Below are 17161 nucleotides of genomic sequence, written 5' to 3'. Positions count from 1 at the left end.
ATGCAGAACCGGACAAACAAACAAAAAGACCAATTCATTTTATATATAAGATATCAAGTTAAAAAAAACAAAAACACAGTTGATAAACAAAACAGTGATACTATCATAGGTCGTGATAAATGTACCATCTTGTAAGCCGAGGTGTTCCTTTAAAAATTAAAATTTAAAATTGCACTGTCTGTAATAGCTTGTCTTCCCTTTGATAAGACAGATGAATAGATAGATAGATAGATAGATAGATATGAGATAGATAGATAGATATGAGATAGATAGATAGATAGATAGATAATAGATAGATAGATAGATAGTAGATAGATAGATAGATAGATAGATAGATAGATAGATAGATAGATAGATAGATAGATAGATACACTGGTGGCCAAAATTGCGGACAGATTTTGAAATTTGAATGTTTATCAATTTCGAATGCTTATAAAAACTGTTACACTTCATGCAGTGCAAAGATTCATATATTAAATGAAAGGAAATTTAATGCTGAATTCAACACAATAAACAGAGGTCAAATATTTGCATTACAAGGGAAGTTACGCAGTGAAAACAACACTTAAGGTGAAATCCCTGTGTACTTATGATGTTACTGGCCTATCAATATTTCGTTGGGTATCCTTTATTTTTCAAGACCACAGCAAGTTTTTATTGACAGAAGGTACTTTGTATACAGTATAGTAGCATACACAGCAGAGGGCACTGTAGCAGTTATATAGTTAATCCAACCTGTGTCTGCTAGAACCCACAAACATCTGGCTTGCATGTAAAGTGTTGAATGAACTACCCACGGAGACCATAGAAATGTGATAGCACTGGCTTTCTGGGCAGATTTATAGTCTCTGTGCTGCTTGTCAAGGTTTACGGCTCAGCACTGTATCATTAGAATATTGTGTTACGCCATAATGCTTAGCATCCATAGGTTCAGAAATGGCTTATTTTCCATGCTATTTAATAGAAGAGAAGAAAATAATACTTTTTTTTTCATTAACTTTCTCGTATAAGATATCTGAAAATAACTGTCAAAAATAATTTCACACGGTTGCAGTTTGAGAAGTTGGAAGATGCAGTCATTTCATAGAGATGAGCAACATTTACGAACGGTTCCGTATAATCTCCAACACGATTGCTGCAGAATTGCGCGTGTTTCTCAGGTGGAATTTGGCCATAAGTGTTCGCGGCGCTCCCGATATTGTGTTTGTTCTGCTAGCACTTTTCTCTTTATTACTTAGCACAAGTTGCTCATCAGAACATGAAACGCGGAACACACCCTAAATGGCTCAATCACACTAACTGCTGCTGGGAGAAGATTGTGGAGTAAGGGGTCTATTTATCAGGGACATTAAGGGCCTGATTCAGAGGTGGACACAGTGTCGGTGACACACGCAGTTGGCTGTGTGCGTGCGTCTGAGTCACAGCGTGTGTCCAGAGGGTTAAGATGGAGACGCAGTACAGAATCGGAAGTAGTCTGTGGATTTTAGTTTTTGGACTAAAGCTAGGCGGGTGTGTCGCTAGTGTGTCGCTGAAGCGGCTGCATCCAAAGATGCACAGCCGCTCACATAGGAGACCATACTCAGGTGGAGAAACTGCACCTGCCATAGGCCTGGTGCAAGTTTTGATGGTGTACTGATGGTGCGTCTAAACACTGTACGAGATGGAAATGCATCATCTCAAGGCGCTGCAAGTGAGTTGTTAGAAAATCGACCATGGCATTATCAAAAGACGCAAACACGACTACAGCAAAATACGCAGCCACATCTCTCGTCCAACCCGGTCCCAAGGGGTCTATTTATGAAGCAGTGATAATCCCTTTTACCCGCTGGAGAAAAGGACAATCTCCACTTTTTTCATTTTACCGAGAAGTAAACCATGGAGAAAGAAGGGGCAGGGTCAAATGGACACGATTATTGTAGAATTACGTCATATTTGCCCTGAATCCAGTCCCAGTTCGGATAACTTTTGGGGTTCTGAGTAGAACCTATTCCCAGCTCGGGTTTGCTGTAAATTCGGAACACGGGTTTAAATACTGAATCTCGGGTTTTGGATTGCATGTAAACAGGTCCAGATTACATGGTTTTAGTTGTTTTTATCAATTTTAAAGAAATCCAAAACGATAATCGAATCTGAACCAAAATGCTTGAGGGCGATTTTGCCAAAACCAAACCCATAACATTTGAGGGTGGTTTTGCCAAAACCAAAACATGGGGGTCCGCATGCATCTCTACGTGGTGGAAGGACCATCCACTCTTCCAGGAGTCAGGAGGGCTACTAAAATGTTGTGAGTCTGCTGGAGATCCTGGGAGAGTAGATTAGCATGCCGCCGAGTAAAATCACTATGCGCAGAGGTATACAGCATATTGCATTAAACCTGGAACAACCAAGGAGCTCCGCCATAGTGAATCGCAGTGGTACTTAATAATTGTTTACTCCTGCTGCATAATTAATAGACCCCAGGATTTAGAACTTCTCCCTATTTATCAAGCCTGCAGCCTTCGATGGCCATCGACTGCTCATAGCTTCCCTATGCATAGCTTGTTACTGCATACATAAGAAAGACATTTCTCTTATGCAGATGTGAGAAAAAAAAATGCTTTATTATTAAAAAAAATACATTTTTTATTGGTTACAAATATATTGAAATATTTTAATTTAAATTTTTTGGCTTTTTTATTATATAAATAGACTCCTTTAGACCATGGGTCTTCAACCTTTGGCCCTCCAGCTGCTGTGGAACTACAGATCCCAGGATGCCTTGCCACAGTTTTAGCTTGCTGTTATATCAAAACGGGCCAAAGGTTCAAGACCGCTGCTTTAGACAGAGACAGACATAGTGAAAAGGAGATTGAAAAGAGATTAGATAAAGTGTAAAGAGGAGATATAGATATACAAATAGGAGCAAAGCAACCAAAAGGAGCAAACTTGCACCTTGGCAAATCCATGTTGCTGTGAAAGTTGGGCAGGTGTACAATGTGCAGAGGGACAGAGGCGTCACTAGGGTTGGTGTCACCTGGTGCTGTAATGCATGGTGACACCCCCCCCCTCCACCCAAAAAAAAAAAATTGAGACCAAGATGCGCAGCGCCGCAAACTTTCCCCCCTTACCTGTCCAGCATTCACACTGTGCTCCTCCCAGGATGCCGGGCGCACCCGGCGGGAGTAATGATGCCACGCCCGGTATTCTGGGTAGCAGTGCTTAAAGTGGTCCTAGAGACGTGGTGGAACGACCGCCCCATCCTCAGCAATTTATCAATAAAAGGACAGCATGCGCCTAAGGCATATGGTGCAAAAAAGGGGCGTGATCTCGAAAGAAAATGGCATGTTCATACAATACTATCCCCAATTCAAATTACAACGCACAGTAGCACAATCTTATTCACATTACAACGCACATAGTACCCCTTATTCACATTGCACCATAAATTAGTGTCCCTTATTTATGTTACGACACACAGTAGTGCCCCTTTTACACAATGCCCACTGTAGTGCCCTTTTTATATAATGCCCACATTAGTGACCCTTATACACAATGCCCATAGTAGTGCCCCTTAAACAATGCCCCCAGTAGTAGTGCCCCTTATGCAATGCCCCCTGTTACTCTGCCCATTTAAGCAGTTCCCCCTTAAGTAGTGCCGCTTTATGCAATGTACCCTGCAGCTGTGCCCAATATGCAATGCCCCCTGTATTATAGCCCATCATGCAATGCCTCCTGTATTAGACCCTCATATACTGTGCCCCCAGTAGTGCCCTTACACAGTGGCCTCAGTAGCGTCCCTTATGCAGTGCCCCTTATACAGTACCCCAGTAGCGCCCTTTATGCAATGCCCCTTATATAGTACCCTCAGTAGCACCCCTTATACAATACCCCAGGAGCTCCCCTTATGCAGTGTCCCCAGACAGTAATGCCCCTTATGCTGTGCCCCCAGTAGTACCCTTATACTGTGCCCCCTATACACTATCCCCAGTAGTGCCAATATGCAGTTGCCCCAGTAACGCTGCTTATGCTGTGCCCCCACCCCTGTGCAGTACTACTTACCTTCCTTTATGAAGTCCAGGCTGGCTTGTCCGGGTGGCGGGCACACACCTCCTTCTTCTCCTTCCCAGAATGGAAAGGTATATTTCCCCTTCAGCCGGCGTGCCGCGTGCCTGATGACGTCACCGCGGCCAGCGGCCAGCGTCCAGAGCCACACACAGGCAAAGAGAGATGCTCTGTGCCTGTGTGTGGCTCTGAACGCCGGCCGCGCCGCAGTGAGAGACTTAACTCACCCGCAGCGGCGGCTGCAGGGCCAGTCCATTTGGGGCCGGCAGGGGGTGTGCGGGCAGCGTACGGGTCTGTGGATGGGGTGCGGCCCGCATGTGTGTGTGTTGCTCTTTTTGGTGTCACCCTCTTGAAGGGTGACACCCGATGCGGGCCGCACCCCCCGCACCCCCCTAGTGACGCCACTGCAGAGGGATAGTGGGGAGGAGGTTGTCCTGTACATGCAAAAGCGCCCAGTATTTACCCTTCATGCAGAAACAGTAAATGTGTTTGCACTCCTTGCACTGCAACATGGTTTGTTGCAGATCCAACGAAAGTTACTTTTTTTGTTGCTTTACTTCTAACACAGAGTCAGCCCTAAAAAGTGTAAAGAAGAGAAGAAAAGGGAGCAAAAAAAAGACGAAAAAGAAAGAAATGAGAGAGCAAAAGTTAGAAAAGACAGTAAGAAAATGTGAAAAGCGTAGGAAAAGAGAGCGAGAATCTCAGGGTCTGATTCAGAGGTGGAATGTTTGCAGATCACGGCGGGGGTAATATACAAATGCTAATTTCAGACATTTTCTTGTGTACTAGTGTGCTCCGGACTCTGCAAGCTCTGAGATACCCAATTTCAGTGCCCGTGGACAGATCAGCTCCGCCGGTGGTTGTAAACACCCTACAATCTGCGCACCATTGCTTGCACCATCAACACCTACGACTCCCTATGACTGGTGCAGTGGCTCCTTCTGAAAATTCTCTAAACATGGCCTCTGTGATTGTGGATCTGTGTTTTAGAACGCAGCCACGCTCACTGACACGCCGGTGACACTTCCATAACACGCCCATGAGACGGTCTTGTTTTGCATTCACTTCAAATCGCCTCCCATGCACCGCCCAGTAATGCCCATGGCTATTCGCCGCCAGCTCAAATGGAAGCAATTCCATATGCAGCAGCGATCTCTGTGTACGCATGCGCCTTAGTGGTTTACAGGAGTTTTCGCGCATGCGCAGTAGCAAATAATAACTCAAATGCAAAAACATCAACACGCCATCCTCCTGTGCATCAGGCCCTGAGCCTGCCATAGATTGGGGCATCCTATGTGTAATGTATTGCCACAGTATGTGCACCAGTGCGATGCCTGTCCTGTTATCTTCATCTCAGGATGGCAATAACAGACCAGAAACATTAAAAAATAAATTATTTAAACAAAATTTCAACACATGTTCATTCATCTCTGGCGTTTAGGAGTAATATAGGCTGAGCATGCTGGGCACTGTAGTTCTCTAAACACCCAACATAGAAATAATGCAATAAAGTTGCAGCAACTGACCAGGACCGAGGCTCTGTGGTTTGTGGGAGATTATCTCATGGTTTCTGGATAATTTTCAGGTCCGGAAAAAACAGATGAATTCCTATTGGCCAGATTTAAAGGAGACGGCGTACGTTACAAAGCCAAATTAATTGGAATTGACGATGTTCCTGAAGCGCGTGGAGATAAAATGAGTCAGGACTCCATGATGAAGCTGAAGGTAAGCGCCCTGGCCTGACATACCCGAGGAACAATGTCGCCCATTGCTGGCGATATCTTTTATATTGGAGATAATAGGTTCCTTGTTTGAGACCATGTTGCTTTGTCAAGTGCAGTGGGCACATTTCGTTCTGGAGAGTATAGAACTTATAGTGAACAAAATAATAATCTCTGCCTGAGAAGACGTTTCACAAAAGACGCAGAATGTTTTGTGTAACAGGACTGGTATTACAGGAGACACGTTACTTGTCGGCGGAGGTTTCTTCTTATGAGATCTGTAATAGCTACAAGACAAGGTTGCTATTGGAAAAAAAAAAGATATATTTCATAATGAGAAAAGTAATGTGCATGCTGGGAGAGGTCCAGATTGACATTATATGCACCCCCATATCGCTTGCGCTGTGTGGATTATCTCTGCACAACCCCTACTTCCTGCCCATCTTATTTGCAGAGCAGACAGTAATGGGGCAATACGGGTGTCTGCCACTGCCCCATAGCACAAAAATACTATTTAAGCAAGTTGGACTCAAACATTTTGGGTAGTTACCTTGCCCTCCCTGGACAATAAACCAGCCTCCCAAATCCTGATAGCTTCCCAGTGAAGTGAGCAGTCTGCGGTCTTGACAATGCGATTCGCTGTGAGATCTGTCATCGTGGCCCTATCACAGCGGTGGGTGTGGCCACATGTCAGAAACACACCCCTAGCAGACAAATATTGTCCTAGACACAACCACTTGCTGACTGCTACTGTAGGGTTCATTCTACATAGAATTTCAGTGCATAATCTCTCATACCCCTTTCACATCGCAAACTCGGCTCTGACCCGGGATTTTGAACATGGGTCCAACCCAGCTGCGACCCGGGTCAGACCCCTTTCACACTGCACCTTCGACCAGGGTTATTCCCAGGTTGGCCCTGTTCGCACTGAACCCAGGTCAGCCCTGTAAAACCCTATTAATATCAATAAAAATTGACATTTTCAAGCTCACAAAGATAAGATCACAAAAGGGAACAAAAGGGAGGGGTGTGGACTGCTCCCAGCATTGCAGGAATCATGGCTGATGGATTACCACTCTGTAGCCCTGAGTTCATGAGTGTTTGTGCTTTACTGCTGTTTGATTCAGCCAGTGAGAGCATGATGCAGCTTCTGGCAGCATAGTGTACAGTTCACTTCTTCATCACTCCAATTAGCCATCACTGTAGAGACAGTAGTGGTATTAGCCCCCTCCAGGCTGCCGGAATGCTGCCTCTGCTGTAGTCTGCAGTGTGCTGCCTGTGTGTCTGGCTGCTGACATCATCAAGTGAGACCCAGGAACATCCAATCGGCTGTGTTTGCTAAGTCCCGGGTTGGGCCCGTTCACATTGCACATCAACCCGGCTTGTTCCCGAGTTCAACTCTGGTCGATTGCAGGGTTGAAATGCCGAGTCGCTGGACCTGGCAATTTTTCTGTTGCCGTGTTCACACTGCACCTCGATCCGGGTCGACCCGGCAATATACCGGGTTACTTTTGCGATGTGAAAGGGGTATCAGTCAGATACCACTCAGGTTCAAATTAGCTAGCATATCCCAAAGCAAATTTCATTACATGCACTTTCACTCTTGATTGCTACTAGTCTCTATCAAACAGGTCATGGAGAACCTAACTTATTTACAGGTGCATATGCTCAGTACACTCTATGCTTCCTGATAAAGAGTTAACAACTCTCTGATTAGCATTCAAAGGGTCAAATACTTTGCAGTCTAGTATTTATTTTTATTCAGGACTATCTTTAAATTCAGTGTCTTCTAGTTCCCTTAAAGCAGTCAGAGGCAAACATATTGAATTTTAGTTTTAATATATAGACAGCTCAATTTTGGAAGAGCCAGCGCTTACAAAAAAGTACAGTATTTACAAACGAATATTTACAAAATGAATAAAAAATAATCAGTATTGATATTTAGAATATAATCTTACTGTTAAATTATATCACTGGAGCGGCCGTGCAGGTATATGAAACCGCTTCCAATCCTGAAATCAGGTCCCTTAAGGTCCGAACTATTATTACAGGTCGATTTAACCACTTGGTAACACCCGTGTATGACGCAATGCACAGCACTCCTGCCAGTGGCTGGATGAACTTCTGGACATGTACTTTGCTAAGGTGACCTATGACTTTCTGGTCGACTGCAACCTCCCTCCACTTCCCCCCACACACCCCTGCAGAGAGACAGTCGCTAGAGCTGTATCAAGTATCACTTCCCGCCACTCTTCCTCTGTGTACTGGCTCTTTCAAAATTGAGCTGTCCCGGTGATTAAATGACTTGCGGGTTTATGACCCGGGAGTCTAATTGCGCATGCACGCCCATCACCATGTGTGGTCTCCTGTGAAAACTGCTCACCTGAAATACTCTGTGCTGCTGCGAGCTCATGCTGTTATACCCCAGCATCACTTAAAAAACTGAAAGTATCTTGGATAAGGGCAGAAGATACAGATTTAATACAATAAAGTCAAGTGAAGCTATTTAAATTCCCCTTGAATATGGAGTACAGCTGTTGCGTGCCTGCATGGCGCAAGCACTGGCTCCTGCTTATCTACCACTTCTGTGTCCATTTTACGTCACACTTCATTACTGTTAAAGAGTCACAAACATAATGTACTTTGGATTTGTCCTCTACAATAGCCATGTTAGTACATACTTCAGCCCTGCCAGAGTGTGGAATGATAAAACACTTTATTTTCATGTATTGTCGATTAATAACTACAAAATCCTCTCTGTTCCATTCACAACTTCCTTCATCAATTTTACCTCAGCCAGAAATTAGACTCCTCACAATACACCCAGTACTTCTCAAGGTTTGTTTTATATTAAAGATGGTATAATCCAGTGGCGTAACTAGGGTATTTGGAGCCCAGGGCAAGTTAAAAAATGGAGGCCCCCCAGTAGTAGTGCCCCTCTTGCAATGCTCCCAGTAGTGCCCCTTATACAGGGCCCCCTGTGGTATTCCCCCCTTTGCAGTGCCCGCAGTAGTGGTTCCCCCTATGCAGTGCCCCTTATACAGTGCCTCCAGTAGTGGTCCCTCCTATGCACTGCCCCCAGTAGTAGTGACCCTCTTGTAATACTCCCAGTAGTGTCCCTTATACAGTGCCCCCAGTAGTGGTCCCCCCATGCAGTGCCCCTTATACTGTGCCCCCAGTAGTGGTCCCCCCTATGCAGTGCCCCTTATACAGGGTCCCCAGTGATGGTCCCCCCTATACAGTGCTCCCAGTAGTGCCCCTAATACAGTGTCCCCAGTAGTGCTCCCCGCTATGCAGTGCCCCTTATACAGTGCTGCCAGTAGTGCCCCTTATACAGTGCCCACAGTAGTGGGCCCTCCTATGCAGTGCCCCCAGTAGTGGTATATAGCACAAAGACACACACAAAAAAAGTCACAACAATTACCTGAATCCCTGCTGTCTGCTCCTTCGTCCTCCCGCTCGGCACTATGGGAGAGTGTACTACCCGGCGCTGGTGGCGGTGTGTCTGTTACTGTGTACACTGACTTGAACCCACTGTCCCCCGGGGCACGTGCTCCGGCCAACCCCCCCCCCCAGCTTTGATACTGGTATAATCTAATGTAGGCCTTCTGGGGGAAAAGTGCCTTTTACCAGCCCTTCCTCCGTGTCAGGGTGCCAGTATGCCTGGTGAACCTATCGCTACGTGGGCTAGTGAGAAAATACAGATGTGTCCACATACATCTATCCTCCGTGCGCTACAAGTCGCGCTACACATAGCGCGGGATCTCCGTGTAACTTGGTAGAGCAGAGCATCTTTTCGTGCAACTTTTTACCTTCAAATGCGTCTTATTCGCACAGCGATGCGAATATTTAGCACAAGCAGTGTTACAGCCGCTGACACTGTAACGTAGCATTTCGCATACAGATACACCTGCAGTCGCTCACAGAACATAGGCAAACCGCATATCATTTAATCAGCAGAAGTGGCTTGTGCTAACTATTTGCATCACTGTGCGAATAAGATGCATTTCAAGGTAAAAAGTTGCACAAAAAGACGCTCAGCGCTACCGAATCACGCCATGGCATGGCATGACTAGAAGGGCTGTTTAGCGCGCAAGGTGGCGAGATGTATGAGGACACATCTGTACAGAATAACAACACTTTTACACTTTTTAAATAGATTGTTGTTTAGGCCAAATAAAAGTTAATTGCACCTTTTTAATTATGTGTGCACTAATAGTGTATTATTTAATACAAGCAGATGTCCTTTCACATAATCTAAGGCGTTCTAGGGGAAAATGAATAATTATTACCCTGTAAAAGTATTTGACAGCATTCCACAGACCTGACATCAGATACTGAGTGACCATAGACAGGGTTAGATTTGAATTCCACTTAGATAAAACACTCATTAGTTTTAACAATGGGCAATGATTTGGTGACATAGGGGTGAATTATAATGGTCTTGTGTTCCTTTTAAAGTGAGTTAAACAGTTAAACTGCAGGATTCAGGCTGCCGTAGGCAGACGCTCCGTCTGCCTATTTATAGACCCAGTAATGACCATATATATTTTAGACATAATGTAAGTGCTATTATCATACATATTAACATGCACATTTTCCTGTTACTGTGACATATAGAGATCTCCTTATATTTTTTTCTTATTTACAGGGAATGGCAGCAGCCACACGCTCTCAGGGACAGCACAAGCAGAGGATTTGGGTCAATATTTCTCTTTCTGGTATCAAAATACTCGATGAAAAAACTGGTGTAAGTTCTATCGAATATATTTATTTAACCTTTATTTTCTTGAATCTTTATTTTTGTTATGCAAATATAAAACATCACTGAATTTTAGTTAGTTTTATTGATATACAGCATTTGCACTGTGCACTAGCATTCTAAGCGAGGTTATTCAATTAGGCACAATGGCAGGGAAGTGCCAGCGTTCCGACCGTTTTCCCAGCACCTTGTGGCCACAGCATCACAGTCTTTTTCCTTGCACCCAATAGCGGTGTGCAGAATGGTCTGCGATGTTGCTGTACCCCTAATTCTCGGGATGAGTGCAGCTGAACATCCCCGGGAATTGAATATGGGACCCCAAAAGCAGATGTGATTGCATTTTCTAATAGACTTTGAGGGGTAAATTTACTAAAGTGAGAGTTTTTAGAAGTGGAGATGTTGCCCATAGCAACCAATTAGATTCTAACTAGCACCTGCTAGACGATAATAGCTAGAATTTGATTGGTTGCTATGGACAACATCTCCACTTCTAAAAACTCTCACTGTAGTAAACTTACCCCCGAGTCTTGTGGCACCCAAGGCAGCTGCCTCCTATGCCTAATCCTGCACCAGTGTTTTGAACTGTGGAGAGTAACTTTTACCTGTGGATGCAGGGCATTTCTCAAGGCAATGTTAGGTTCCTGAACGTGGAGAAGCTGTGGTTCTGCCGGTTGGGAAGGAAGGTCGGTTTACACAACAAGTTGGCCTAATGTTCTTCTCGGAAATTATGGAAACGACAAGCCAAATCGCAGTATTTATTTGAGATTGGCTCAGGGGCTCAGCAGCAGCAGCAGGGAATACCTGGACCAATAGGGTGTCCAAGAATTGGATATGTGTGTCCTATTATTTGGCTCTCCAGCTTTTGTGAAACTACACGTGCCAGCATACCCTCCCACCAATCAGCTGGCAAAGCATGCTGGGACTTGTAGTTTCACAACAGCTGGAGAGCCACAGGTTGGCCAGGCCTGTGTGACTAGCCAACTGCAAAATGTATTGTGTGATCGGACGGGAGCTTCAGTCCATTTTAAAGGGATGCAGTACTATAGCATTATAGGATTTTCTTCTGGGGCGTGTAGGATAAAACAGATTAGCGCAAGATGCGCACGACACATCAGCGGAGCAGTATCATAACCTAAATGCAGGGGCCGAGTTTAGTCATATAGTATATTCCCCCGAAACAAACTATTTCACACTCAGTGGACTTTAAAATTTAATATTTAAGTGAGGCTTCACTGAAAAAAAGTCCTTAGTGACCACATTTTCATTATACATTGTTTTCAGAATGTGTAAAGTTTAGGTGTAATAATTAAAATAAAGGAAGAATAGTTCTATTTTACCGGTAAATAATACATCTGAGTCTTTCAGCACCTTGGAAGTTAAGCTGCATACACACGTAAAGCTTTTCTGTCCAACCATCCAACTAGTTGATTGGTTGGAATGGAAATCTGGTAACGTATGGGAGTAACTGATGATCAGCAATTTGCTCCTAAATGCCAGAAAACAGATGAAAATGGTCAGTCAGACAAGTTTGTTAAATGTTTGATCTAAACAATTTGTTCAAACAACAGTTTTTGTCCATTTTCCGGCGTTTGGGAGCAAATTGCTGATTGTCATTTACTTTCAGACCTTACCAGATTTTCATTCCAACCAAATAACTAGTTGGATGGTTGGACAGAAAATCTTTACGTGTGTATGCAGCTTTATATTACAGATTTTTAGGTGTGTATTTTTGAAGCCTTCCATGACTATTCAGCTGACCCTGACAGAGCCAGGTCCAACGCGTCCGCCCTGTACATTTTTTTTGGAGTGAATAAGAAATGTAGTAAGAAAACATTCTGAGCAGAAATATTCTAACACTTGTGCCAGCTACAGCCTTAGTCATGTGTAATATGACATTCCAGTAAACGGAGCCTTTACGCTGTCACTGGAGACTTTAGCTGTAAAAACTTTACTAACTTTTATGGTCCACAGCTGTTTAAATATTGCATCAAGAGATGGGGAGAGTAAGGAGCCGGCCTCCAAAAAAACATGTGGGATTTACCCTATAAAGGTAGTAAGGTAGCACATCTTATGCTCGGGACAATAAATAGCATCCCCACTAATATGGCTGTGTTCAACTTGCATGACCCTTACTGAATAAGCATGTAAGAAAACTGGTTTTAATTCTGTATGAAATCCAAATTAAATGTAAAAAGCCATGAAAAATGCACTAGGTTCCATTGCGTATGGAGTTAAGGAATGTGCTTCAGCCAAGCATCAATGCACCGCATTGCATATCGTCTGTACACAATGTACACAATATATAGATGTGTCCACATACATCTTACCTACTGAAACAGCTCTTCTACAGTAGTTGCACCATGCCATGACAGCCACTGACCATGTAACATATGTTACAGGGTAAAGCAGATACATCCGCAGTCGCAAACATAATATAGGCGTGCCACACATCATTTTCATTTTTGATTAGAATGGGCTTGCTCGCTGAGGGCCTGATTCAGACCCACTCGCGGCAAGTGGGTCGATGGTCCCCCGCCGTGCACATGCGTGAGACTCGGCCAGCGATGGGCACTCCGTCGCTATGGGTCTCGCACCAAAGCGGGGCAGCTGTCGATGGTGATTGACAGCTTGCCCCGTTTTGGAGGCGGGCAGGTGGGGTGGCTGGGCAAACGGAGGCGTTCTTGCAGGAACGCCTGCCGTTTGTGGGCGACCCTACTGACATCACTCGTGATGTCAGTAGGTGGACTTCCTGCTCTATTAGAGCAGGAAGTCCACTGGGGCTTGCGGCCACGAGACCCTACCACAAGGGTCTCGTCGCAAGCCTGATGGTCACGATGGTCTTGACCATCGCGACCATCACCTGGCCGCTCGCATAAGCTGTGGGTGGTCATCCGAGCGGCCAGGAAGCCGTCTTTAAAATTAAAAAAAGGGACGCCCTGATTCAGAGCGAGCGCTCTCAAAGAGCATCCGGCTCTGAATCACGCCCTGAGAACATTGCTCAAAAGCTCTATTTGCAGGGCCGGATTAAGGGGAGGGCAACAGGGGCAGTCGTCCCTGAGCCCCCACACACAAGGGGCCCCCACACAGGCTCACTGCAGTAGCGAATTCACGCTAAGAATCCCAGGTGAATGCTTAGGGCCTGGCGGGTCCCAGGGGACCCACCGACAGGTGCATTGAGAGAGCATATTCCGGCGGAACCTTAGCTCCGCCGAAAATGTCTAAGCGCTGGGCTGGCTGAAGCCAGGCAAGCTGTCAGTGATAACCGGGTGCCAGCTCCAGGGCAGCGGTAGGCTCTGGGAGGCTAGGGGAAAAGGGGGGGGCAATAGACTCCGTTTAGCCAAGAGGGGGGGTGTGTCTATGTAGACTCAGTGTGGTAAGGGGGAAGGAGGGGATGGCTATGTAGGCTGCTTGTGGCTTGAAGGGGGCCCCCACAACTTAGTTGACCTGGGGCCCCCACAAGCCTTAATCCGGCCCTGTCTATTTGTATATTGAATTTTTTAATAATGACCATGTTATCATTTTTCGATGTGTTTTTAGGCCTTTTTGTTACCTTCTAGATAAAGATGGAACATTCCTGGCTTGTGTTTCAGGTTTGTGGTTTAAAAAACATACCCAGCTCTAATTGTTTGCTACAAGTTACTGCACATTTTAGATGTGCACCAGCATTCATACATGTCCCTCTATTGCCCCCTGTGGGGGAGATCATCATTACAGCTGAGAACCATTAACACTTTGCAGCATATGAAGTGATCTTTCTTACACAGTGTTTATAAATGTAACTCTTATGCTGAAATTTGTCCGTCATTACTCAAACCCTTTATCTACGCAAGATGGTTCCTTAGGGTGTCTACCTTTTACTTACTTTCTAGGTAATCGAGCATGAACATCCAGTTAATAAGATTTCATTCATTGCCCGGGATGTGACAGACAACCGAGCATTTGGATACGTCTGCGGAGCTGAAGGACAACATCAGTTTTTTGCCATAAAGACGGCACAGCAGGTAGAGTATGGCAGGGTGATGGATATTGTCGTAAAATGATGAAATGTTCATTTATTTCATGGAAAGTTGACCTGGGAATTATCGTCCTTATCAGAACACAGGACAAAGTCGTTCACAGTTTGACATTTTTTGGTATTTCATATTTACTATTGTAAAGGGATCAGCCTACGACCCATGTTATCTGTTCATACATTTGCAGCATAGTTAGACTAGATTTCAGTTTAGGTTCCTTGGTGCTCCCCTGTGCTGATGCCACAAAATGACACCTAGATATTCTTCTGACCTGGTGGTTCAACAATGGAACGGAAAATCTGCCGCAAATGCATCTGACCCATAGGGGTATATTTACTAAAGTGCGGGCTGTGGCCCTTAGCAACCAATCAGATTCTAGCTCTTATCTTCTAGAAGGTACTAAATAAATGATAAGTAGAATCTGATTGGTTGCTAGGGGCAACATCTCCACTTCTAAAAACCTACACTTTAGTAAATGTACCTCATAGTGTGGAAACTGCAGTGTGTATATGGTGACAGATCTGATTATATAATGGCAGTTCCTGGATTCTGGGAAATGATATAGATTGAGGATTATGGCAGCTCTGGTCTGATTGTGGTAAAACGTGGCCGACCTCTGAGATGACTTCCGGAGCTCTCTGTATGGCGTCACGTTTCATCAGCTTATCTTCAGCTATTTAGGATCTATCTCTTTTTGTTTGTGTCCAGGCTGAACCTTTAGTCGTGGATCTGAAGGATCTCTTCCAGGTCATATATAACGTAAAGAAAAGAGAAGATGAAGACAAGAAGAAGGTATGTTCACCTACATCATAAAATAAAATATCCTCTGTAAGGGGAAGAAATATAAGTGGGCACATTACTCACTATGGAGAGCAGCTAAGTGTGAAAGCTACATGATTAGTGACTGGGCTGTGCCATCCTGTGTGTGACTGAGCTATGCCATCCTGCATTGTGCCACCCTGAGTGTTACTGAGCTGTGCCATCCTGCATGTGACTGGGCTGTGCCATCCTGTGTGGACTGAGTTGTGCCACCCTGAGTGTTACTGAGCTGTGCCATCCTGCATGGGACTGAGCTGTGCCATCCTGCGTGGGACTGAGCTGTGCCATCCTGCTTGGGACTGAGCTGTGCCATCCTGCGTGGGACTGAGCTGTGCCATCCTGCTTGGGACTGAGATGTGCCATCCTGCTTGGGACTGAGCTGTGCCATCCTGCTTGGGACTGAGATGTGCCATCCTGCATGTGACTGAGTTGTGCCACCCTTGCGTATGACTGAGCTGTATGTAAATCTTACAGTAGGTGTTTACTTACAGCTTTCCATTGTCATTTGGTAGTTGTAAATATTGGATAGAAATTTGTGACATTTTCCAAATTGTTCCATGGAAATTTCGTCACATTTAGCATCTGAGTGTGATTTTTGCATTAGGTGTTCCATGAGGAATGTTTCATTTGTAAATGTCCCTGCAGAGTAAGATGAATTGGTACTGTCATCATTCTAGCTCTGTGTGTCAACTGTAAATTCTGCGAAATACATAATCTACTGTGAAATGCTTAATATGCAAATAAAATCCAGAATGACCAAACAAGGGCAGAATTGAAGACGGTGTCACTGGAGCCTCACACCTCTGCAAAATGGCCTGGCCTGCTGCAAAAGTTGGTTTCCACCGCCGCTTCACTCATATGTGCTGTAAATCATCTAAATGAGGACACTCCTAGTTATATATTCTCCATGATAGGCAGAGCCGTAACTAGACATTTTGGTGCCCTGTGCAAGAAAGAGCATTAGTGCCCCCCCTCAGACTTATGGACTGACTGTAGTCTCTGTAACCTCAGCACATATGTAGTCTCTGTAACCTCAGCACATATGTAGTCTCTGTAACCTCAGCACATATGCATACACAGACCCATGAAGTCCCAGCACGTATCATTTAGTCTCAGCACATATGCACACACCCTGCAGTCTCAGCACATGTGCACACACCATGCACTCTCAGCACACATGCACACACTCTGCAGTCTCAGCACATGTGCACACACCCTGCAGTCTCAGCACATGTGCACACACCCTGCACTCTCAGCACATGTGCACACACCATGCACTCTCAGCACACATGCACACACCCTGCAGTCTCAGCACACATGCACATGCACACACTCTGCAGTCTCAGCACATGTGCACACACCATGCACTCTCAGCACATGTGCACACACCATGCACTCTCTGCACACATGCACACACCATGCACTCTCAGCACACATGCACACGCACACACTCTGCAGTCTCAGCACATGTGCACACGCCATGCACTCCCAGCACATGTGCACACACTATGCACTCTCAGCACACATGCACACACCATGCACTCTCAGCACACATGCACACACTCTGCAGTCTCAGCACATGTGCACACACCCTGCAGTCTCAGCACACATGCACACACCCTGCAGTCTCAGCACATGTGCACACACCATGCACTCTCTGCACACGTGCACACACCCTGCAGTCTCAGCACACATGCACACACCCTGCAGTCTCAGCACATATGCACACACCCTGCACTCTCTGCACATATGCACACACCCTGCAGTCTCAGCACATGTGCACACAACATGCACTCTCTGCACAC

At 45.2% G+C, this 17161-nt stretch overlaps 1 protein-coding gene across 3 annotated transcripts in view; it reads left to right on the top strand.

The window, feature by feature from the left end:
• DAB2 (DAB adaptor protein 2) overlaps nucleotides 1-17161 on the top strand; it is a 142473-nt gene that overhangs the window by 70186 nt on the left and 55126 nt on the right. For all 3 annotated transcript variants that reach the window (XM_088455240.1, XM_088455241.1, XM_088455239.1), the window contains exons 3-6: nucleotides 5627-5766; nucleotides 10414-10512; nucleotides 14394-14525; nucleotides 15246-15329. In XM_088455240.1, the coding sequence (XP_088311366.1) occupies nucleotides 5627-5766; nucleotides 10414-10512; nucleotides 14394-14525; nucleotides 15246-15329 (455 nt within the window). The remainder of the gene's footprint in view (nucleotides 1-5626; nucleotides 5767-10413; nucleotides 10513-14393; nucleotides 14526-15245; nucleotides 15330-17161) is intronic.

This window comes from Taudactylus pleione, unplaced genomic scaffold (genome assembly GCF_031769625.1).
Source record: "Taudactylus pleione unplaced genomic scaffold, aTauple2 ptg000647l, whole genome shotgun sequence".
Classification (NCBI taxonomy): Eukaryota; Metazoa; Chordata; class Amphibia; order Anura; family Myobatrachidae; genus Taudactylus; species Taudactylus pleione.
The sequence above is the reverse complement of the archived record's forward strand: the minus strand, read 5'-3'. Positions and strand labels throughout refer to the sequence as shown.